This window comes from Myxine glutinosa, chromosome 1, assembly GCF_964187855.1.
Source record: "Myxine glutinosa chromosome 1, kmMyxGlut1.1, whole genome shotgun sequence".
Classification (NCBI taxonomy): Eukaryota; Metazoa; Chordata; class Myxini; order Myxiniformes; family Myxinidae; genus Myxine; species Myxine glutinosa.
The window spans coordinates 174263562-174289495 of NC_136261.1; the positions used below are offsets into that span (position 1 = coordinate 174263562).

General features: G+C 42.8%; 1 protein-coding gene across 3 annotated transcripts in view; it reads left to right on the forward strand.

Moving 5' to 3' along the window:
- NMD3 (NMD3 ribosome export adaptor) overlaps positions 1-25934 on the forward strand; it is a 126813-nt gene that overhangs the window by 90139 nt on the left and 10740 nt on the right. For all 3 annotated transcript variants that reach the window (XM_068122610.2, XM_068122601.2, XM_068122592.2), the window contains 2 exons: positions 17317-17420; positions 22253-22323. In XM_068122610.2, coding sequence (XP_067978711.1) covers positions 17317-17420; positions 22253-22323 — 175 coding nt within the window. The remainder of the gene's footprint in view (positions 1-17316; positions 17421-22252; positions 22324-25934) is intronic.

Here is a 25934-nt window from a genome sequence, read left to right on the forward strand (position 1 = left end):
GCAAACCAAACTAAATGTCTGAGGTTTAAATAAGACAGGTTCCTCCAAGATCCTCTCTGACGATGTTCTAATCATTTGCACCTGAGCTGGTGCACCTGATTCTAATTTTAGGTATTTGAAGTAGTGATAAATGTGGGGGTGTACTTACTTTTTCCACATGCGAAATTTGCATTTGTTTATTTAAATTTTTCAATGGACTCCAAAATGTAAATGTTTCATGATATTTGTTATATCATATCACCTTTATCTATCAATATTGTTGAAATGAAGATCAAATAGCTGTATGTTGAAATATGTGGAAAAAGTCAAAACTTTACATGGGGTGTACTTACTTTTTCACGTGACTGTACGTAATTAATAGACAGGACACCACTGACTTCAAACGGTACATAATTAATGGATGTATTAAAAGCTCACATGGCTGGAGAAGATAATGTAGTAGAGTCTCTTCTTCTTCAAACAATGACAACTTCTGGTCGCCAGACCATAAGACCAATCGTACTGAAAAATTAAACATGTTTTCCGCTTTACGACTACTACATTACTTTGAAGTTTCACGTCAATCAATGAAACGGTTCAAGAGATAAAATTAAAATATATATTTTAGTTGAATCTAATATTGCCACCAAACCATGTGACGTATGAATTATTCAAGGACAGCATGGTATACGCAAGGCATGGGGAACATATGTTTGAAGCTTCCGTTCGATCTGGAAAAGTGGCTTTTTAATGTTTTAGTCATCAAAAAATCATAGCTGCCAAACCATGTGACCTATGATGTCATGGTCATGGAACTTTTTGTTCGTCATGGGTATGCGATCATGCATGTCATGTTTTGCCTCGGTCTGTTCAGCCGTTTCAGAGAAAAAGGGGTTTTAGTTTGTTTTTAAGGCTTTTGTGTTAAAACAAATATGACGGCCGAACCACATGACCAATAATGACGTCACTATTATGTTTCCTCTACATGTAATGTAGAGGTATCCTGTTAATTATTCCTAGAGTTTTTCTTATTATTCTTCCACCCTTTTTTTTCACCTCCGAAAACTTTAAAGTTAATGTTCTCAGCAACCGCTGGTTGGATTGACAGGAAATTTTCATCAAACGATCGCCTCGGCTCGTATAATTTTTTACTGTTAATTATGACGTCATAGGTCACGTGGTATGGGCGCCATCTTGTAAAACACCTTCAGCTTTGCCCCTCTATATCTCAAACGGCTCAACGGAAAAAAAAATGGAGTAATGGCTCGTTCTAAAGAACTCTGTAATGCGACCAAAAAACATGTTTAGTATATTAAAAATGCTAACGTTAAGAGGTTAGAATTCGTCAAACAGATCCCTTGCTCCCACGAAAATGATATTTTTTTCCCCCCAGATCCTAAGTTAAAAAAAACTCAGAATGCACAATTTTTTTGAAGTCAAACGTCACATGGTTTGGCCGCCACATTGTTTTTCATGAAAAACACAAAACTCTTTTTTCTCGTTCAACAGCTGAACAGATTGAGCCCAAACTTGGCATGCATAGTCGCATACCAATGACGAACAAAAAGTTCAGCGATCATGACATCATGCGTCACATGGTTTCGGAGTTATGACGTTTTTAAGCATAAACTTAAAATGCTATCTTCTCCATAATTTGTGGAGATATCGAGTGGAAACTTCAGTCAAATGTTGCCCATGGGGGGAAGTTAAAACAATACTTGAGATGTTTTGATAATAATAATAATAATAATTCATTTATTTTGTATAGCGCTTTTCCAGAAGCCCAAAGGCGCTTTGACAGAGTGGAAAACATAATGCATAACAATACATGAAAACAACAATTGCAAAAAGACAAGAATCAATAGGGAAATATTTAAAGCAAAAGGAGGGAGAAGGAAAAGAGATAGTCAGGGGTTAAATGCTGTATGCTGTGGGTTGAATGTTGAATGCAGTGTTGAACAGGTGGGTCTTTAGTGATGTTTTGAATGTGGTGAGTGAGGAGGAGTCTCTGATGGTGTGAGGTAGTGAGTTCCAGAGGGTGGAGGCAGCGATGGAGAAGGCCCTGTCCCCCCAGGATCTGAATTTGGTCCGGATGGAGGGGGTCAGGAGGTTGGTACCAGCAGAGCGGAGGTTGCGGGTGGGAGTGTGTCTGGAGAGGAGGTCAGCCAGGTAGGATGGGGCCAGGTTATGGAGGGCTTTGTATGTCAAGAGGAGGATTTTGTACTGGATTCTCTGGGGGATGGGGAGCCAGTGAAGCTTGTAAAGGACGGGGGTGATGTGGTCACGGGTCCGGGAATGGGTGAGTAGACGGGCAGCGGAGTTCTGAATGTATTGGAGTTTATTGGTGATTTTTTAGGGTGAACCATAGAGGAGGCTATTGCAGTAGTCCAGACGGGAGGTGATGAAGGCGTGGATGAGGGTTTCTGCAGCCGTGGAGGAGAGGGATGAGCGGAGACGGGCAATGTTTTTCAGGTGAAAGAAGGCTGACTTTGTGATCTGTTTAGTGTATTTGTCGAAGGAAAGGGTTTGGTCAAAGATGACGCCAAGATTCTGGATGTGAGGGGAGGTGGATACTGGGATACCGTCGATGTTGAGGGCAAAGTTATGGGTGGATTTTGTGAGCGTTTTTGGGCCAATGATGATTATTTCAGATTTATCACAGTTAAGCTTGAGGAAGTTGATTTGAAGCCAGGATTTTATTTCAGTGATGCAGTTTGTCAGGATAGAGTGGGTGTCGGTGGAGACGGACTTGGTGGAGATGGAAAGCTGGATGTCATCGGCGAAGCAGTGGAATTGGAGACCATGACGGTGGATTAAGTGACCGAGGGGGGACAGGTAAAGGATGAAGAGGAGGGGGCCAAACCATGTGATAAGTCACATGGTTTGGCCGCAATAAATAATTGAAGGAAAATCATAAAATGCTTCTAACTCTTGAACCGCTGCATTGATCGACTTGAAATTTTAATGCAATGTAGATCTCATCAAGCGGAGCAAGTGTGTAAAATTTCAACATGATTGGTTGTACGGGCTCGAAGCTGGAAGTCTTTATTGTTGAAAGAAGAAGAAACGCAGCATTTGTTCTTACCAGGCCATGTGACTCAATGTGCTCCTGTCATTTTAAAGACTTATTTCCTTTAAAAATCATTTTCTCTGCAATAATTGGACCGATTGACAGAAAATTTTCACCATGGGAGCGACTCGGCCTGTAGAATATTTTAATGGTAAATATGACGTAACAGGGCACGTGGTATGGCCGCCATCTTGGAAAAACCGAAAAAATTGCACCTCTATATCTCAAAAGCCGCTGCACAGAAATAATTGAGACATATCTCATTTTAAAGAACTATCCATGGAGAATAAGCCTTGTGAATGATGATTTCATATGTCCCTCCATTATGACGTCATAATTCGACAAGTACAAAACTTCATCCGATCAGGATGAAATTTCTTGAGCATCATCAAGGGATACATTTATGGAGAAAAATAATAATAATAATGTGGAAGCAGGGTTGTTATAAAGTGTGTGTGTGTGTGTGTGTGTGTGTGTGTGTGTGTGTGTGTGTGTGTGTGTGTGTGTGTGTGTGTGTGTGTGTGTTTGTGTTTGTGTTTGTATCGGGTTGTATCAAAGCATGTCCAATGAAAGTGGGGTTGTCTCAAAAGCGGGGTTGTATGAAAGCGGGGAGGCGGAGGAACCCGGTCATCACTGCCAGCAGTTGTAAAGTGGCAGTTCTAGATATTATTGATTTTTTCTCTAAATTTATCCCTAGATGACACTCAATAAATTTCATCTTAATCGGATGAAGTTTTGTACTTGTCGAATTATGTCATGGAGGCACCTCTGACATCATCATTAACATATGTTATTCCCCTCCATTTGTTTTTGAACAGGATTTCTCAAAAAGTTGTGTATGGATTCGGACAAAACTTGGTGGAGAGGTTGGGAATTTGACAAGGATTAAATTATTAGATTTTGGTGAAGATTCGAATCCGGATCCGGATCAAAGAATTTAAGTGATTTTTCACCATTGAGTGATGGGGCTAAAACTGATTTATCGCACGATATCTCAAAGTTATGGACAGATTAGGACAAGACTTGGTGGACTAGTTGTGTGTGTGTGTGTGTGACAAGGACAATACGATTCGATTTTGGTGCAGATCCAAATACGGATCCAGATATGAGAATTTTAAAATATTTTAAGCAGTGATGCCACTTCAATATTTGGCTATATCTGGCTGTCTCTCAAAAATGAAGAACATTTATAACCCACCATGTTTAATTCTAAAGGGTTCTCAAGGATAATTCCAATGGGTACGAAAGGGTGTTTCTGAAGGGTTATATAAAGGGTAATTCTTAAAGGGGAACCCAAACGCGAATGTTTTTTTTCTTTCTGAAAACCATTGAAAATCATTAAACACTGTCTAATTTGAAGCGTATTTTTTGCCAATCACAAAGTGTCGAAAATAGCTATGGAACGTCGATTTTCGATTTCACCATTTAGGTCACATCGTGTTTGCACCTTAAAGTGTATTCCGAGTGTTTGCACCTTCCACAGATAAAGTGTATTCCGAGCTCGGATTCTGATACCTATTCCTCCATCATGAGCAAATCTTAAGGTTCTCAGTATGTTGAAATCGATCAGTGGGAGTGTGAAGAAGCTATTGGAGACAAGATTAGTGATAGAAACTCTTTTGGAGGAATGTCTGTAAAAGTCATACTTCAAAAGTGGGAATCAGGGTATATGGATAATGCTGATCGATTGTATTTCTTGTATCACCTGTGGAGAGATATCATCTTTATATATTGTAGTGCAAAGTTTTCTTTCTTTGTATGTCTGCACACTAACGTAATCAACACACACATACGCGTGCACACAAACAAACGCACAAACACACACACTCACATTTCAGAAAAACTAACCCTCATTCGCTCTCTTTTTTTTGAATGCCGATCATACTGAATTTGAATCTTCCATGGGTGGTAGTTTATAGGATATCGGACTTGACGTGATGGCGTCCAAGACACTGGCTTCTAGGTTTTTTGAGCTCTTCAGATGCATAGGGCAAGGTGGTGGTGATGTTAGGCAGCACATCTAGCGAGGTGAGTTCGATCGCCGGCAGACCAACACAGGTGTTCGATTCACCGCTCAAATCGCCTTGTCCATATGTTGGTAGCACGGCAGGGATGGTGTTCCAGATTTGTGTGATGGCTGTTTCTTTTTTTTCTTTTTTCTTTTTGGTATACAAGATCGAGGCTCGTGAAAGAGCGAACATTAATCACACAGAAAGACAAACCGACACATAAAACATGTAACATCGGGAGCGGTAGACAAGATGGGGAGAGAGGGGGAAGGACACAAACACAACATTTGAGAGCAGGGACCGAGAGACATGGAGACATCGAGAGATCTGTGGGAGGGAGAGGGCTTTGGGGGGGGGGGGGCATGGGAAGGGGGAGGGGGTGGGAGAGGTATAAAACATTGGACACTGCCAGGACTTCCAGGAAAGAAGTTGGAATTTCAAACAAGGTGGATCTGGGGTGAATTAGTGGGGGTAGAAAAGATCAAGGTTTTGGATGGGGGAAGATGAGAGATGGTGGTGAACAGCTGTTTTAAAGACTTGAAGGGAGTGTGGGAGTTTGTTCCAGAGGCGGGAGAAAAGAGGAATGAAAGAGTGAAGGTGAGCAGAGAGCCGAGATTTCGGCAGTTTAACCATCAGAGGGTTACTGGCAGATCTTGTGCGACCTGTAGGAATATTTGGGGGACAGAGCACAGAGAGAGAGCTGGGGGAGCAAGGCCGGAGAGGAGTCGGTAGAAGACAGAAAGACCACCGACCTGCCTGCGGTGAGTGAGTGAAAGGCCCTCAGAGATAGCTTCATCGCGGGAGATTCCAATGATTCTGAAAGCTTTTGTTTCAACAGCGTGAAGCCGAGCTAGGTGTGAGGCAGGAGCACCAGCCCATAGGGGAGAACAGTATTCCATTGAGCTGCGGATGAAAGCCTTGTATGTGGTGAGGAGTTCAGGTGTGCCTAGGAAGGACTTCGCACGACGGAGGATGCCCAGTCGGCGACTGGCTTTGGAGGCCAGCTTGGAAATGTGGTTTTCCCAAGAAAGATCATGGCAGATAGTGAGACCCAAAAGCTTGAGCGACAGAACTTCTTGGAGAGGATTGTTGAGAAAGTAGATGGGAGGGTTGTCCAGTCGATCTTTTCGGAGAGACATAGTAAAAGGGTGAGATTTGTCAGGATTGAAAGCCATGTTCCACTTGTTTGACCAGTCTGTGATTTTGTCCAGGTCTTCAGAGAGTGAGGAGGCTGCAGACTGCCGATCTGAGGGAAGAGGATGGAGCGGCAGAGAGTGGAGTCATCAGCACAGAGATAGAGGATTTTCCAGAGAGTCGGAGAGATCATTGATAAAGACCAGAAAAAGCACAGGGCCCAGAACACTGCCTTGGGGAACTCCAGCCTGAACAGGAAGGGGAGATGAGAGAAATCCATTCAGGGCCACACGTTGACTACGACCAGAGAGGAAGTCTGCAAGCCATGCATGGAGATTTCCATGGATACCATAGGAGGAGAGTTTGGTGAGCAGAGCTGGGTGCCAGACCATATCGAAGGTTAATTGTGAGAGTGGCATTCTCTCTCAATCGTGGCGAATAACCACAAGATTAGCCATTTCTGTTGTTTCATAACAGTTCTTTGTAAAATGTTCTGAGCACAAAAGCAACCATTTTGTCAGCCTCTTCCATATGGGTATTTCAAACAAACCTCGTCCAATTTCTGTCAACACTCGGATCTTTTGGCCATTAGTGTAGCATGAAACCATCTCACTTTGTATTGCTACAACCACCAAGGATGCATTGATGAGGCATATTTGTAGAAATTCGAAAATTATTTCGCCGTTTGCGTTAAATCGTTCGTTGATGTTATCCGTAGACAATACGGAAGTGGCGGTCGGTCAAAAACAATAAATAGCATGATATTTCGAAAAGTTGTTATGACAAAACTATGTGGACGAGTTGTGTAGGCGACAAGAACAAGCCAATTCGATTTTGGTTCAGTTCTGGATGCAGATCTGGCCTATCTGTGGGATGCAAAACGTAAACTGTTCAGCCTGGTGGAGGTAAGCTCTCCACTGAGTGCTGTTATAGCTGTTATTAAAATTAACACTTCTTCCCATTAACATTACCATGACGGTCAGTGGACCAATTGTTGCTATGGCTGTTAAATCTTCCAAACCCGGAATAAATATATAAAGCCTTGCCAGATGTTGCAAGCACACATGGCTGTACTTGGTCTTGTTCCAGCTCATGCTCTCCCACCCCCCCCCCCTTCTTTTTCTGGCCTTATGCTCTCTCTTACCATTCTTTGGCACTATTCCACCAACTGCTTTCATCTGCCATTCTTGCCTTGCTTCTGCCACTCATCTTTCCTTTATTTCCTCTCCTCCTCCTCCTCCTTCTCCTTCTTCTGAAACCTCCTTGTCTCCTCTTGTTTGCCCAAATAATATGATTTTGGATGTTTGATCTTGAGAGTACAAGACATATCTGGGTTGAACATAATGTTCTTGTGGCAGACCAAATGCTGTTCTTTTGGAAGTCAACAGATAGAAACAAAAATCTGAAGCCTATTTTCATTTCAAAGATAACAAACTTTCTAACTCAAGGTTGAGTCATCAGCCAAGTTGCACCTGAAGGGTTATCGAAGGAGATGTAAAGTCGTTATTGTAAGCTGGAAATGTGCATGAGAAGAAGCAATGAAAAAGAATATACTTGTTGCACATGTAGAGTTGATCTGTCAGCCAAAGGAGAAGTCAATCCCAGATATAAAGGTTTGAAAGCTTGGAATAAAGTAAGATACCAGACTGCCAAAGAGTTGAGAGAGAAGGGTCAATAACCTTTTATTGGAGAGAAGGATCAAGTCCAGGATTTTGTGGCCTGCCAGAAAACAAAAATGGTAATTTGTGATAAAATGAGCCGGAGATAAATTATCTTGATAACTGATATTAATATCTGCTGTGATAACTGGCTCCATTATTTTGTTTAAAATGGAGACCTCCTTTGAATTTAATTGAATTATTTGAATTGTAATAACATGGGCCATCTTTTAACCAGACAGTTGTCAAATGGAGAAGGACTTTGAGAAAAGGAGAGATGAAGTAAGAGTTAGTTCAGTATAACAGATCTTGGGATGACAACTAATGTCATCAGGTCCACCTGCAGATGTCATGGCCAATCAGGAGCTCTTCTATATTGCTTTAGGAGAAGCTTGTCTGAAAGTGTGCACTCTGTGAAAAGGTTGGAGGGGTATGGAGAGGAAGTAATAAGAAAGGTCGTCAAGTCAGTAACTTGTTGGTGCAAGTTTGTTTGTTTTTTTGTTGTTTTTTTTTTGGACAAAAACTTGAATTTCGGTTCTTGGATTTATCATGAGCACATTGTCTCTTGTAGATTGATCTTTGTTGAGTGAAAGTACAAAGTAAAGCATGCACTGGAGACTGACTTTTCTTTCCCCAAGCTGCCACCTGTTCAGAAAACAGATCAGTTATGAGGAAGGGTGTGGTGGTGAGTTTTGGCTTGTTTGAGGTTTGTGACACAGGTTATTGTGGGCCTTTTCATAAAAACAGGTTGGGATGTACTTCTAAGATGTAAAAGCAAGTGAGTCACTGGCAATACCTGCAATGTGGAAATCTGTGAACCATTGTTTGCAATCTGGGCATGACAGATGTTGGCATTAATTGGTGGAGAAGGGAAAATGCCTCTCGTCGTCATTGTGCCACACAATCTTCATATTCGTACTAGAAGAAAGGTTGGGATTATAATATCTTGTCTCAATGAGTGTTCTTGTATGCATTTCCCAATTATATTACAGTGAGCAATCTGAGTATGGTCCATGCAATGAACCTAAAAGGAATTTTAAAAGGCCACTCATATTCGGTGTTTTACCAGGATCACTTTGATGGGGACTATTCAAATAAAGTCCTAAACTTGTGCCATCTTTCAGAATTCGAGTCGTGTACTTGATAAAAATCCTGAAGATATTTATTTTCATTGGGCTATTTGCAATTTAAGTGTGCTCCAAGTCGCATGGCTTCACAGTAGTTGTCCATTTATTGTTTCCTCTGTGCATATCGGCATCCACAGGCAGGTTCTCTAAATGTCTCGGAAAGTCCCCCCAACAAAGCCATCTGCATTTTGTGTTGTAGTTACAAATGTATCAATACATGTTTTTCTTTGATACTCCAGGCTACATGTTGATAGACGTGAGTGGCTCCAAATGCAAGGGATTTATTTTTTTTTTCACAAAACATTCATTTTCAAAAAAAAACAAAACCAAGAATATTTCAGGAAATGGTTGGTTCAACCATTGGCTGATGACTAAATAGGAAATGCTTCCCAATGGCTTTCATCGATTCATAGACCTAGTGCATTAACTATATTTCACCTGCTGCTTTGCAGCTTCTTAATATGCAATGGGAATGCAGGAATGCTTAATGTGCAGCCTTCCCCATTGATACAATTTTGTCTGTAATTCTTTTTCATCAATAACATTTGTCACCTTTGAGGAAGTCATAAAGCATAAATATTTCAACACAATGGTTTTCTTAAACCTACAAATTACTCTGGAATCTTTGTTCATGCAATTGTTTGTGTTCTGCATCCTTTGAAGGCTTTGGCATTTCTGCACTCAGGGTGTGCATACAGTGTTCAAGGCCACATTATTTCCTGCCTTGATGACCTACACTCAAGCTGTCGGTGTGAAACTCTCGACGGAATTCTCTCATCTCCTTTCCCATTGGGGCATGAGTTCCCCACATCAGTGTCTGGGGCTTAGTCATGGTCCTCGCATGCATTAATGGCCCCTTCGACACTTTGGGTAAAAAAGACTTCTCCTTTTTTTCAATGACTCGACGTTATGCCATACAATTCCACATCTCACTGACAGGCCAGCCACAGCAACTTCCCTCTCTGCAGGCTTGGAAAGGATCAGATGCTGGTCTAACACTCGGAACATTCCTTTCGACCCAGATAGATCTTGCTCTCACCGTCTCCATCAGGATCATGAAACAAATCCATTGATGTACATTCAAATGTAAGAAGTTGGAAGAGATTTTGTGAACCAGCTTTGATACCAATGGAAGATACTCATTGTCTCCAACAACTGGGCTTTAACATCAGCTACCACCTCTCCTGAGCAGACCATGTATCAAAGATGCTTCACAAAATAAGCTGCAGTTTGGGCATCTGTTGTGCAAATCACTTTCTTGGGAAATCTTAACTCCTACAATGCTTTTGTCCTCTGCTCAATGAAGTGTTGTTCTCCCCTTTGAGCTGGTGCTCCCAAGCTTCTTAGCTGTCTCTACTGGATACTGTACAACAGGTTTCAACAATTGTGAAAGCTGTTAACAGCTTTCGCATTTCTCACAAAGAAGCTGAAGTACAGTGGCTATTGCTCTCTCATCATAATTGCACCTGTGGCCTCTCAGTTGTACCTCCTGTGCTCAGGATTGTTCTACATTTGATCTTAAATCACTCTGTCCCCATTTCTTCCAGATTACGTGTTCTTCCAGCAACCTCCTTCTGAAGCTCTCAAAATCTGGGCTTACGACTCACTTCCACTCTTTTGTTCCTCTCTTCTCCTGCTTGTGGAATCTCTTTCTTCATCGATTAAAAACAACTTTCTTCCAGGATTTAAAGTCTACAGTGAACCACCAACTCAGATCATCCTCCATCGTTAGCTGTGCTATTTTGTATCGACATTAACCTCTCTAGGGTTTGAGTAGACCCATGGGAACACCTTAAATCGTTTTTAAGTTTCTTGGCTTTCATCCTTCCCCCCACAACCCCCCTCCCCACTTTGAAAAAAAAATCCACCCTTCTGCCTGCCTCCCAAAACCTTGGAATATTGCCAAATTTTTGTGTTCCTCACATAGTGATACATCGTCTGACAGACTGACAAATCCTGCAGAAATGAAAAATATTATTGTGTCCAATTGACTCCATATTGATGCCAAATATCCTCACTCAAGTTGCGTTTGTCATGTCGGGGGCCGAGTTCACAATATGCTGACATTTCTTTGGGTTGCTGATGCCCTTGGTACACTTTCTTTCATACTCTCTTTGTTGACTCATATCAATGGCTCTCGGGGTAGATATGTGCAAATATTTCCTCTCTCGTGATTGGCTCTTCTTCAGTTACACTATCCACTCCCACCTATTCCCAATGCCCCTTTTATCAGGTTCAGCTGTCATGGACGAGTGGAGTTTTCTTTGCATATACAGTGTCGAGGCTCATGGAGAAGCTAAAACACAAGATGAGAGGATTCAATGTCCTTTAATGGTGAGTGGTTAGAAATGTTGCCAAGAATAATGCTCAAAGGAAGTCATCTCAGAGAATGAAGAAAGACTTCGTCTTTTTATTTGGATGAGAAAGTAAAGGCCTTGAATAACTTGCCGGCTCATCTGTTTTCAAGTTTACCGGTGGCGGGGGTTATATTTTCACCTCTGTTTTTCTGTCTGCCTGTTTGTGAATAGGATATCTCAAAGAGTCGTTGACAGATTTGGACGAAATTTGGTGGAGAGGTTGTGTATGTGACAATGACGAAATTATTAGGTTTTGGTGAAGATCCAGATCTGGATGCTGGAGTTATTTTAGTGATTCTTCACCATTGAGATATTAGGGCCAAAAACAAAATATAGCATGATATATCAAAAAGTTCTCAACAGAACTATTCCCACCACTAGAAAATCTGTTTTCTCATTCTGATGTCATTAAATTCTGACTACAGGTAGTAAGATATGAGCATGCAAAAACTGCCGAAGTTGGAAGATTTAAGATTTGCGTGTGATATGATTTAACGGATGCTTATATAAATCGTTTAAAATAAAAAAGCCTTCAATTTCTGAGATTTTGCCTTTTCATTTGGGCCTCCCAATTGAAGCCCCGCCTGTAGGGTGGGTACCGTTGCTAGTTATTATAAGGATGGTGATAATGATAATGATGACAATTATAATAATGATAATAATCTTACGAGAATTCACCAAATATCCGTCCGTCTGTCTGTCCATCCGTTCGAAGGTACCGCAAAAACGGCTGAACCGATCAACGATATTTTGGGTGGGTAATCCTGGGATCTCCTGGAGTAAAATAGGGTTTATTGTTTTTCCAATTTCAGCTTTGGCCGCCAGCATTTTCAGGTTTGGACTCCCGCATAACGTTATTTTCCCGGGTGCCGCACAAACGGCTGCACCGATCGCTGCACGGCTCCACCGATCGGACTCGGTGACCTCAGACAAAGACCTTTTGTAAGGACATAGGTTGAATCCCTGCTTGAGAGAATGCCAACCCCCTCCACGCCATCACGACTGTCTCTCCATCTCACCATCCCACGAGATATGCGGAAAGGACGACCCAAAACCAATTATCTTCTTTTTGATTCGTATGTAAACATCATTAAAAGTAAATAATGACCTCGCCAAAGTTCAAACGACATGAGTTTAATCTCTACATGAGAGAATTCCACATAGCTATTTGGGCGGTGTATAAGCTAACAGATCGCTGTCTCCATCGATCTTGCCAAGGCCGTAACACCTATTGGCTCAAAATCATTTTAACTGTTGACTTGGTAGTTTTTACAATGAAGGAAATGTATGGGGAGTACATACGACATAGCGATTGTGAATGTGACAGCTCTGAGGTGTCTTTCACTTCGCATCGAATTATTCATTACATTCATTCATTCATTTAATGCTCATTACGCTCATTCTTACGCTCATTAAACGTTCATTAAACGATTATGAAAATAAAAACGAAAAACATTGCGAAATTACGTTCACACCGTCACATCAAACACGACCGTGAACACAAACGTCGTCACAACATCGTCACAACATCGTCACAATGAAAACATCGTCACAAACGTTACGTTAAGTAATTCAAACTGAACACATCAAATATTGGAGAACCCATTGCCCAAATTTGAAACACGATGGAATAATATTTACCGATATGAACAGTGATGTGGCTTTTATTGAAATTCTTCAAATACTGTTTAGATTTTGATGATTTGCGTGTGATATGATTTAATGGATGTTTATATAAATCGTTTAAAATTAAGAAAAGCCTTCATTTTCTGATATTTTGCCTTTTTATTTGGGCCTCCCAATTGAAGCCCCCGCCCTTAGAGCGGGTACCGTTGCTAGTTATAATAATTGTCATCATCGTCATTGTCATCATCATCATCATTATTCGTATCATTATAATCATCATTATCACCCTCATTATCATTGTCATCATTTGTCATTATCATTATCATCATTATTATTATTATTGTCATTATTATCATCAGCATCATGAACCATGCTTTATACATATCGTTAGTTCTGCCAAATCGTTATTGTTAGTTAGTTCTCCGAAAAGACCGGCTGGACAACCCTCCCATCTACTTGCTGAACATTCCTCTCCAAGAAGTTCTGTCACTCAAGCTTTTGGGTCTCACTATCTGCCATGATCTTTCCTGGGAAAACCACATTTCCAATCTAGCCTCCAAAGCCAGTCGCCGACTAGGTATGCGAAGTCCTTCCTTGGCACACCTGAGCTCCTCACCACATACAAGGCTTTCTTCCGCAGCTCAATGGAATACTGTTCTCCCCTCTGGGCCGGTGCTCCTGCCTCACACCTAGCTCGGCTTCACGCTGTTGAAACCAAAGCTTTCAGAATCATTGGAATCTCCCGCGATGAAGCAAACTCCGAGGGCCTTTCACTTACTCACCGCAGGCAGGTTGGTGGTCTTTCTGTCTTCTACTGACTCCTCTCCGGCCTTGCTCCTCCAGCTCTCTCTGGGCTCTGTCCCCCAAATATTCCTACAGGTCGCACAAGATCTGCCAGCAACCCTTTTCTGGTGAATTTGCCAAAATCAAGACTCTCTGCTCACCTTCACTCCTTCATTCCTCTTTTCTCCCGCCTCTGGAACAAACTCCCCCACTCTCTTCAATCCCACTCCTCCCTCCAGGTCTTTAAAACAGCTATTCACCACGATCTCTTATCTTCCCCCATCGTAAACCTTCATTTTTCTGCCCCCGCTAATGTCACCCCAGATCCACTTTTTTGAAATACCAACTTCTTTCCTGGAAGTCCTTGCAGTGTCCTTGTGTTTTATCCTTCTCCCACCCCCCGAACACCCTTCCCACGCCTCCTCCCCCCCAAGCCCTCTCCCTCTCACAGATCTCCCGATGTCCCTGCTCTCATATGTTGTGTTTGTGCTTCCCCTTCTCTCCCCATCTTGTCTACCGCTACCCTTATTATATGTTTTGTGTGTCTGTTTGATTTTTTTGTGTGATAAATGTTAGCTCTTTCACGAGCCTCGATCCTGTATCCAAAAAAAAAAAGAAGCAGTTTCTTGGCTAGAGTTAGAATCTTGGACGGGTCGCCATACTGACCCAAATGATATTGCATTATCCTGAATTTTTTTTCACCACTTGTATGTTTCATCCTGTTTTATTATCAGTGAGAACCAATAACTGATGCATTCAATGTCTGCTGATAATACCCAATGCTGTACACACTACAGCAGTATCGAATGGATGTGACGTTTTTGGCATCTGGTTAAAAAAACAACTCCTGCATTGGCCATGCCTGTAATATGATCAATGACGAGTCATTACTTGACATAGTTAGCTCACCTGGAACGAAGTTCAGGGGAGCTTGTGCGATGGCACGTCGTCAGTCCGTCCGCCCATCAGTCCGTCCTTAAACACTTGAAACTAATTCTCCGAAACCACTGATGGGATTGCGACCAAATTTGGCACAAATGATATTTATTATGTTGTGACTAAAGTTTGTTCACGGCACGAAGAAATTCGAAGTCTTGGAGTTTACGAGGGGGTCAAAGTGGGTCCAGGTTTGACACCCCAAAATAGGAATTTGCTCTTTTCTCTGAACCTACACACACAATTTCGATGAAACTTCACCACAACCTTCACCACCCGTGATGTACCAATGTTTGTTCACGGGATTAAAAAAAAAAATCGGGCCCTGAAGGTATCAACACGGGGTTTCCCTCCCCCTCACCCCCCAAAAAAAATATTGTTACGGTTTTGAGAACCCACACTTGCAAATAAATATCACATCATTAAAGGTTAAAGGTAGCACCCCATAGATAGGCCACAAGCAACACGTAGGTCACCATAGGACATCAGTTATTTCTTAGTATGTGTTAGATAAGGCCATTTTCCCAATAGTTGAATCTGCGTTGCGTCAATCAAATAAGAGTAGGCCCTTCCGTCCATTTTTGCAGCCTCCCTCCAAGCGACGCCATTAAGCACGCTCCAGTCTGTGCCCCATGGCCCCTCCCAATTTGGTACGCTCCTTGGCCAGCAGCCTTCGCTGCCCTTGAGCTCGCTCAACGCCGCCATAAGCCACGATGTGAAGCCCGGAAAAAGGGGGCGGAGCGCCAGGGAGGAGGTGTGGCCACGTCAACCAGCCATCAGGGCGGGGCCGATAAGCCATAACCAGCCAACCAGGGCTGGAGTGACATCGCCTGACAGGGTGTGGTTGGGGCTTGTGGAGCGATCGCTGGCTTGACTTATAAAAGCCAGCGCACAAAGCCCTCATAAGGACTGTGCGGGGGAGGACTCGGGTGAAAGATTTGTATTGGAAGGACTTATCGTTGTGGAGAGGACTCGTGATTGCAGAGGACTCGCGAGTATAAGGACCTCTGCGCTTGATCAAAGAGGGCTCGCTGGCATTGGTATTTCGGGGAGACGCGCTGTGGAAACCCGTTGTGCTGAGGGCGAGCGCGCGGCACGCATTGCCACGAACTGCAGCGTGCAGGACATTGGGGAGGGCGCGCTTGGAGCGAGTAGTGCACATATTACGTATGCCAGTATACCAGCCTTCCCCCCCTCCCCCCCCGTCATTATAATTGTCCGTTCGCGTTACAATACGTGAAGAGCTGCCTGCCGGGTTTCGTCTGCTGGACCGGAGCCGGACTGGAGCCTGGACACCATCGCTGGACCTTCCACCCTGCCATCTGCAACCCCCGTGTGAGTGTCTGTTTGTGAGACGGGCCCGTTTGTCCAGGGAATAGGTTAAGACTGTAGTAAGACTGCCCTGTGTACTTTTCCTTCCTCTTTCTTTCTTGTACATTCCTTTCGTTTCCTCTTCTTTTTGTACATTTGTTAATAAATTGCCCTGTTCTTTCTGGTTTCTCCTTAATCCGATAGTCCTAGTCTTTTCCCCATTGGGTAAACGTGGCACGATCGGAACCGCTATAATCGGGTCTAGTCACTGGTTAACAGCTCGGATCGCGGATTGCTATCCGCTCGGCATATCCCATCAATATCCGTGGTTCGAGCGGGAGTTATTTCCTTGCTTACTGGGCGGCGTTAATAAGTAGGTAATAAGTAGGTAATAAGAAGTCGGCTTACAACCCTAGTTAACGTCGTCCGGAAGTAACGTCATAACCCCCGGATCCCGTCGGCCAGATAAAAGACAAGGGGATTAACCCCCTCTTGATAAGGGGAGAGCCGACGTCGGAGATCCGCAACAATATATTTGCTGCTTTTTTCTCAGAATCTGATTGTAATTCTGATTAAACTTGACCACAACCTTAATCACCCATGTTTTACCAAAGTTTGTTCACGGCATTTAAAAAATCGGGGTCTAAGGTGATCTATGGGGGGAGGGAATGTTCTCGGGCCGAAAAAAATCGGGCCGTGAGGGGTCTACTGGGAGGTTTCCCCCCAAAATAGGTGTTGGCTTTGTTCAAGAAACTGCACATACAATTCCGATGAAACTTGATCACAACGTTCCGGTCATTAGCAGTGATGTACCAACGTTTGTTGCCGGCATTTAAAAAATCGGGGTCTAAGGTGGTCTATGGGGGGAGGGAATGAGGGGATTGCCCCTCCCCTCCCCTCCCCCCCCCCTCCCCAAAGTAGGTTTTTGCTCTTTTCTCTGTAACTACACGCACGATTCCAATGAAACTTGACCACAACAACCTTCATCACCCATGATGTACCAATGTTTGTTCAAGGCATTAGAAAAATTGGGGTCTGAGGAGGTATACAGGATGGGGATGGGGGTGGGGTGGGGGGTAGAAGGGGAGTAGGGGTTTCCCCCTAAAATAGGTATTTTTTTGTTTGTTTGTTTAAAGTCTTATGATTATGTTAGTATGATTTTATATGCTGCCCTGTCTTCTAGCAACCATTGAAATTGGTTTAAAATACCTTTCGTCAGTGTAGTATAATGTTTATTCTACCAGGTGAGCGCCAGGGGTATTGCCCCTATGTTTTTACTTCTACTGTTCCTGGTGCAGGAGTAGCTCTGTTTCCCTTTCTCTATAGATCCTTGTGAAGAAATTTTACAATCGACAACACCGCCGGAATCGCAGAAACTGGTGCTTAAAGCGCATTGAAATGGAGGGTGAATCAAAAGAAAAAGCTGATGTGTAAGCATGTCTTTTTATCTTGCATACCTGTGAAAAATATCACAATTAGAAACATGGCATTATAAAGGTTTGCAGAATGGCAGATTTCTGCCTCTGTACACGTTGTGCTTCAGAGAAATGCTAAATCGTCTGCTTGAACTTATGAAGGTCTGAGACCTTTCACATTTATGGATTTCTGCTTTTTTGCCGACAGTTTTGGTCCATTTTAATTGGAGAAAAATGTTTTCCCAATTGCTGCTTTTTTATAATTCTCCGGGGCAGTTGTATCGGTTTCATTTGAATGATTTATCAAGAAACGTACTTTGATGGTTTATTTTTCAATTTTTTACAATATCGTATTCAATTTTGTCTCATTTTATCTTGCACACATAATTATTTAAGTAGTTATCAATCCCCTCAGCCCCTTTTCAATCCTCACTGATGTGTTAAATACCAGTTTTAGGCAAGAGTTGGTTTTAAGGTTGATGCCTCAGATAAAACCTAGTCCTGCTTGAACACCTTGCTGCAGCTGCTCTGTTACATCATAATTTGGAAAAATGTACTGAATAAGTTGTTCTTTTGTGTGGGAAGTTGAGGCATGTGGAAGAGCAAGAACACAGAATGGAACAAAATAGGAAAGAAAAAACAGTAGAAACTAGAATGACAGTTGGTAGAGCGCATACCTCTGCCAGGCTAAGCAGTTTATGGTTTGTATCCCACTGATAGGCTGGATCTGAATCCGGACCTGAACAAACATCTAATCAGCTTGTTTTTGTCGCCGACCCAACTCGTTCACCAAGTTTCGTCATAACCCCTTTGAAATATCATCGTTGGCCCTATCTCTCAATGGTGAAGATTCTATTCAAAAATTATAGTACCGGATCTTCACCAAAATCAAATGTGACCATTCGTGACAATTCAATGGTTGTTTGACCATTCGTCCTTGTCCACCCAACCTGTCCACCAAGTTTCATCCAAATCCATCCATAACCTTATGAGATATCCTGGATGTAGACAGACAAACAGGTGTGAAAACATAACCTTCATCCACCTGCAGTGGCGGAGGTAATCGGGGAAACGCATGGACAGTGCAGGGTAGAGGAACATTTGGAGGAAGAATCCAAATTATCCGCGAATATGCTGATGTGGGTTTGGTGTGGGGATGGTCAGTGGTAGTATAAGAACATAAGAACACCACATCGTAGGTATGAATGAAAGCATGAGGTGACAAATGTGTCGAACTCTTAAAGGCTGGTGGGAGGAACATGGGTAAATGGAACGAGAGAATGGAGGTGAGCTTTTAGGTTGTAATTTGGGAGATTAACCAGGTTTGTAATTCTAGAAGAACATGTGCTGGCATGGAAGGATGAGGAGTGAGGTTGAAAGCGAGGCACGAGAAAAGCGAGTTCACCAACCTGTAGCAGTGGTGGAGAAGTAGACCTTGGGACTCAGCGTTCTGCTGAAATATACCAATTAAACACGGATATCCGTGGACTCTGTCGCCTCTAGGGGAGAAATATGCAAGCAGCTACCCTTGCCCAGAGTGGTGACCCATATTCCTTCTGCTGAATGTCTTGGATCACTGCAATGAGCTGAGTTTCTCGGTATGGATGCAGCTCCACTGAGAATTCCAACTTTCCAGGCTGGCTTCAAAGCCAATTTGTCCGTGGTTCATCCAAGCTAGGTTTTGAGAGATTGAGGCCCAAAAAAAGCTCCAGGAACTGCACCTCTTCCAAAGATTGGTCAGAGAAGTAGACTGGGGTGTTCAAAGGCTGTTCCTTGAGAAGGGATAGAGAGAACGTAGGATTGTCCTGCATTGAAGGATGTGTTCCAGTATATTTGTAAATCTGCAGAGTGTATCCTGCAGCAGCCTGTCAGAAGTGTGCAAGACTGTTCTGCATACAGTGGAGGTATCTGAAAAATTACTTAGAGGATTATCTAGGGAACCCGAGGTCATTTATATTGAGCAAGAATGGGGTCAGTCCAAAACCTGTCTTGCAGAACACCAGCTTTAAATTTATCTTGTGACAATGCTATCAAAAGCAACCTGTTGTTACTACTCATGGATGAAATCTTACGATCCAAAGAGGGGCCCCTGAAGACCATGATAATACAGCTAGCAAAATAAGTTCGTGTGCCAGACAGTATATAAAGATCAAAAGATGTCCAGATAGATGACCTTGACCTCTTGTTCAGGATTTTGCATCCAAACCGCTGTTTGGTAAAAAAAACAAAAACAATGGTAGACGGGCCGTGGCAGAAGCCAAGCTGATTATCAAAGATTGGAGAGTTGGACAAGACATGATTCCTGAAGTCTGCAATAAATGTACGTTCCATCACCTTTCTTGTGATGGAGAAGACTTGACTGATCCGTAGTTGAGTGGATCAGACTTGGAACCCTTGTTCTAGATACGGATGATGGTGCCACTTTCTAGGATAGATGCAAGAGACCATCTGAGAAAGATCTGAAGGAGAGAGGAAATTGGAAAGGATGGGGGCAAAAGCACAATTCTTCAGAATTACAGTGCTAGTGCCATCGAGACCATTTGTAGAGGTGTCAAATTTGGCCTTGCACCCCTCAACCTAGTAGGAGAGAAGTCTGTGCTGCACAGCATAGTCTGTTGTGGAGAGAGTATAGTGGAAGGGATGGTTTCAGGACCTTGGCCTTTTAAAAAAGACAGTAATTAGATATTCAGATTTTTCCCACACAGTGCCCAACATGACTCCATACTTTCATACTACAGTTGCAGAAGGGGAATTTGTTCCAGACACCGTTCTGATTAGCTGCCACCTGGCTTTGGAGGATGCTGAAGGACAAGAGGTTTGACATGTGAACCTGATGTTGGCCTCTGGTTCATCATGCTGGTTTCAGGCTATACAGAGGAGTGTTAGCTTTCTTTCAGTTGGGTTTTCTTGCAGGTGGAGAATGCAAGCTGGTTTTTTTTTTGTTTTTGTTTTTTTGATCTGCCACATGCCTCACCATGTACCAGGCTCAGGATTTTGGATCGGATAATGAGGCATGATGGGATGAACTAGTGAAGCAGATAAATCGGTCTTTTGATGAAGGAATTGCAGGAATTGTTAATGCCAGGAGCTGAATAGATACTGGACCAGTCTACGAAGAAGATAACAGATAAACCTGGCTTCCCAGCTGCCATACATCTCATTGCCTTGGTGACTGAAGACTACTAAGGAGAGGCCCACATTTTCAAAAGGGTGTGATGAGAGGAACAGAGGAGGAACAGGACATGCTGGTGATGAAGTTTGATGTGACCAAATCGACGAATGAGTTGCTGCATTTTGAAAAGAAATGAGTTGAAAAACAGATTGACTGAGCCATGGCAGCTGCATCGCAAAAGGCCTTGGCCGCAATCCTGTAGATCGTTGCTTGACGACCGACTCCAAGTTGGATGGTAGTCAACTAGCAAAAATTTTGGGATTTTGGGAACTAGCAAAAACATCACTGCTAATGAAATGTGCACACCTTTTTCATCCTCACAATCAACCTCTCATTCCCTTTATTTGCCAGTGTTACATTGGCAGCTGTAAGCGGTGACAACATACATGTAATACCCGATACTATTCCATTGCTGCCATCTTGTGAATGCACGACCAACTCTGCTGTATCTATTCCCATAATCACTCGGAACCCACCTGGCTGATCAGCAAATGAATGTAGTTGTATCTTGTACCTGCGTGGGGTGGGTTTTTTCCACTTTTCCCAGTGTTCCGGACTAGTAGGGGTGCTTTTTAAGAACCTAATTTAACATGGTCAAATTACGGAAATAATTACCCTTGACTTCCTGAGTCCAACAGCATATTTTGTTTCCTCCACAACCTCCATCCAACTTCCCTCTGTTTCCTTATGTGGACTGGAATTAGTGCTTCGTCTTGGGAAGAATCTCTGGATTGAGGGTGACTATTTTGCCATTGAGAGTGTGGTAACTGAATTGTCTCCATTTTACAAATTGAGGTCTGAGTGCAGGTTGATATAAAGTGTTCAACAAGTGATTGCAAAACTTTGTTGACTTTGAAACCAATTTATCTAATTACCTCCGCCACCAAAGGTGGATGGAGGTTATGTTTTCACCCCTGTCTGTCTGTTTGTGAACAGGATATCTCAAAAAGTTGTGGACGGATTCGTACGAAATTTGGCAGAGATGTTGGTTATGTGACAGACGAAATTATTAGATTTTGGTGAAGATCGGAATCCGGATCCGGCCCGTAGAATTTTAAAAAGTGATTCTTCACCATTGGGAGATGGTGCCAAAATCGACATATAACATGATATTTACAAAAGTTATGGACGAGTTATGACTAAATTTGGTGGACGAGTTGGTTCGGCGACAAGAACAACCCGATTAGATTTTGATTCAGGTCTGAATCCAGATCCAGTCTATCAGTGGATACAAAATGTAAACTGTCCAGCCTGGCGGAGGTGTGCTCTCTACCGAGTGCCGTTCTGGTTTCTACTGGATTATGCAGTTTTTTTGGTGCAGAGAAGAGGATCTGCTGGCACACTGTGCAGATTGGTTTCAATGCTCATTATTTATTTTATCCATAATTTGGATGCACAAAGTCTTTTTTAATTCGTATCTAATTATAATTATTTATTTTTGATTTAAATAAAGTAATTTGTATATTCTTTGACATAACCACTTTTTAACGAGAATGGAAAAGGTGCAATAAAAGTGCTTGGGCATTTTCTCTTCGGTTGGTTCATTTTAGTGCTTGCATCCAACCTTTTGGCTATTACACACACCATTTTCTCAATCTGTTCCATTCCACCACCTTTCACTTTAGTAATATCCAAAACGACATCTGTGTCATTCGAGATGTTTCCATTCTTTCAGGCAATTTGAAGATTTTGAAGAAGACTTGGAGGAGGATGAAATTCTGAGAAAAAATGTCAACATCTATTCAGGTATTGTAATCAATATTATTGCAGCACTGTTAAGTATTTGAGTTTTGAGCATCTATAAATGGAGTAGGGAAGTATTCTTGCCTACTGTGTATTGTCACTAAAACCCATGTAGCCCCAGCATGTTAGGTTGAATACAGAAATACTTCGTACAGATGGGGACATTGAAATGAGCTCCGTCTGATTCACCGATGATCTGCCCATGTACTCTTGTGTACATGAGATTTCAAAAATCGTTGAACATTTAGCTTTGATATTGCAGATATATGTTACCCATGATATCTCAACCTTGTTTGATCACGGCGGTGATTGGATGAATTATGTTGCCAGGGCAACTATCTCGGTAACTTGTCTCGTGTATGCAATACAGTCGGATCCCGACGCTTGCGGACCCAGCATATTCGCGGTTGATAAAGCATGACCTGCTTCTGCATTTGCATCCCTGTGCCTCGCATATTCACGGTTTTTTTTTTCGTGGGTGCCAGAAAAACCGCCTCCCACCAGTCGCGCACATGGCACTTCTAAAAGCATCTTCCACATTCGCCGATTTGATATTCACAGCATTTTTCAGAAACATATCCCCACGAATGTTGGCGTCCGACTTTAAAAAAAACCGTTCAAGATTTAGCTTTCATATTACACAGATGGAATCCTCTGTTAGATTGGTCAAAGGGTGGTCAAACCCAAAAGGGTGGTCAAAGGGTCACCGGGGACAGATACGTTTGGTCGTAAGGTATAAAGAAGGAATTAGAGTGATGGTAAGAATTTGGATAGACTTTTCAATGAAACAGATTTAATTTTGAAAAGAGATCACTCAGAACTAGAAGAGAGGAAAATCTGCCAGCAGGATATTCAGAGAAAAAAAAACCACCTTTAGAGGCCATTTTTCCCCGCAAGCGGGGGTTGGCCTTTTTCGGGGACCGTGGTTGTTGTTTTTTGGTCCCCTTTTTGAAGTAATGTTTTACGGCCGGATGCCCTTCCTGCCGCCAACCCTTTTTGTCGCCTTTTTACGACAAGCAGGGAATTACCAGTGAACTGGTACTCAATTTGCCGACCTCGGAAGGATGACAGGCTGAGTCAACCCCCCTGGCGTTAATTCAGCGATCGACCGGGATTCGAACCCAGGATCCCAGGATCCTAGGATCCTAAGCTGGCACCCTAGCCGCTAACACAACACCAGGCCAACACCTGGATATTCAGAGAAAGAAAAGAAAAAAAATGGAAATTGTCAATTTGATCACTTGGATTCAATGACAGCTAACACATGCCACAATGCCAGCTTGTCTAAGTTATGCCGTGGTCTCCATGATGTTTCGTTTGATAAATTAGTTATTTCTCTTTCATACACCCCACTATGTTAATATATGCCCAATTGTCTGTGTTTGTCAAACCTCCTCCTCCCCCTTCCTTCTGGGTTAATACAACTCCTTCATACCGAAACAGACACTTGTATCCATTAGATAGCTGGAGATGTAGTGGGTTTTTTTCCCTCCCAAAATGGGGCAAACCGGCTCAGTTGCAGTTTGTGAAAAGCACAGAACTGCCCACTGTCTAATGCAGTGTCAGTTGCAACACTGCTAACCATGATATCAGTCAGTCTACATGGCTTTAGAAACCCTTCTTTGGTACTATAATCATCCCACCTACTGGGAAAAGGAATTTATCCACGGACATCTTTCTGGCCCCCTGGCCATCATCCCTGAGAGATGCCTTTTTATATAAGAAGTTTAAAAAAATTATGACAGAGCTAACGACATGTACTTTGGCCCTAAGACCAAATTAAAATGTTTAATCATGCTTGCCAAACTCCGACACATGCACCTTGGCCCTAAGGCCATGGCTCATGGTCATACAAAACATATACCCAGAATGCATGGTAATGCCATAAAAGTTGTGGACGACTGGCCTCTGTTGAGAGGAGACATTTTAATATGAAAAGGTTTAATAAAAAAAATTGTAACAAAGCTAGGGATGTGTACTTAAGCCCTAAAAGCAAAGTACACAGTCAGTGTCAAACCAATATGCATACACTTTGCCCTGAAGGCAGTCATGGTCATACAAAAAAAACATATTGGCCTACATGGCGGCACAGCCGTTTGGGGTTCATGGTTGAAGCATTGTTAATCCGTTCCCTGCGCAATGGGAGACAGGGTTGCAATCACGTGTATGTCTGTCTCATAACCATTTTTTTTTTACCATTTGAGCTTTTGTCATAAAATTTTCAACAAACCTTTTCTTTTGTGTACATAGTCAAGGCTCGTGGAAGAGCTATAATTATTACACTGAATCGATCAGGAAACAACAGGACAAAAGGAACATTTGGGAGAGGGGGAAACGCCAACAGTAGAGTTGAAGACCAAGATATAGATAGACTTGGACAAACAATGAGTGTGGGGAGAAATGAGGGGCAGTAGAGGATGCATGGGATGGACAAGATGGATACAGAAGGAAACTCGCAGGAACGAAAATTGGAAATTTGGAGGGAGGAAGGATTGGGGGAGGGTTAATTAGGGTAGAAAAGATCATGGGTTTGGATTGGGGAAATCAGAGATGGTGGTGAACAGCTGTCTTGGACCTGGAGGGAAGAGCGAAAATGAAGAGAATGTGGAAGTTGGTTGCACAGGTGGGAGAAAAAAAGGAACGAATGAGTGGAGGTGAGCAGTGATCCTGGATTTAGGCAGTTTCACCAGAATGGGGTTGATGATGGATCGTGTCTGCCCTGCAGAAATCTCGGGGGGACAAAGCACAGAAAGGGCATAGAGTGCAAAAGCAGAAAGGAGGTGGTAGAAGACAGAATAGGGGGTAGAAGAGACCACTGACCTGTCTGTGATGGCGTAGTGATGGACCCATGGACTCTGCTTCATCGTGAAGAAGAAGAATACCGCTCCTTTTGCATCTTCAGATACATAGGGCTGTCGAAGCAGTTTCCTATGCTCGGGGGCACAATCCTGGATGGGTGGCCTCTCTGATGCCGGATACTCGGATGGCTCATTCTTCCCAGTAAGCTGGTACTCATTTGGCTGACCTCGGAAGGATGACAGGCTGAGTCGACCCACCTGGTGTTAATCAACGGCATCACAGGGGCTCAAACTCAAGACCTGAGGATCTTAAGTCAGCCACCTTAACCATTAAGCAAACACAAGGTCTCTTGATCATGAGATATTCGAATAATCTTGAAGGCCTTGGTTTCCAAGGTATGAGGCAGGGGAGCCAGCCCAGAGGGGAGAGCAGTACTCCATCAAGCTGCGAAATGTTTGGAGACCATCTCAAAATGCAAAGCCTTGTACTCAAACTAAACTTGCTGAAAACAACAGTTATTTTTAAAATTAGTCTTCTCCATATTTACATAATAAAGGTTTGTTGGGAATTTAATGACAAAAGCTGAAATGGGGAAAAGGTTATGGCTTGGACACACACACACACACACACACACACACACACACACACACACACACACACACACACACACACACACACACACACACACACACACACACACACACAGTCACACACACACACAAGTCACACACACACACACACAAGTCACACAAGTCACACACACACACACAAGTCACACACACACGTCACACACACACACACAAGTCACACACACA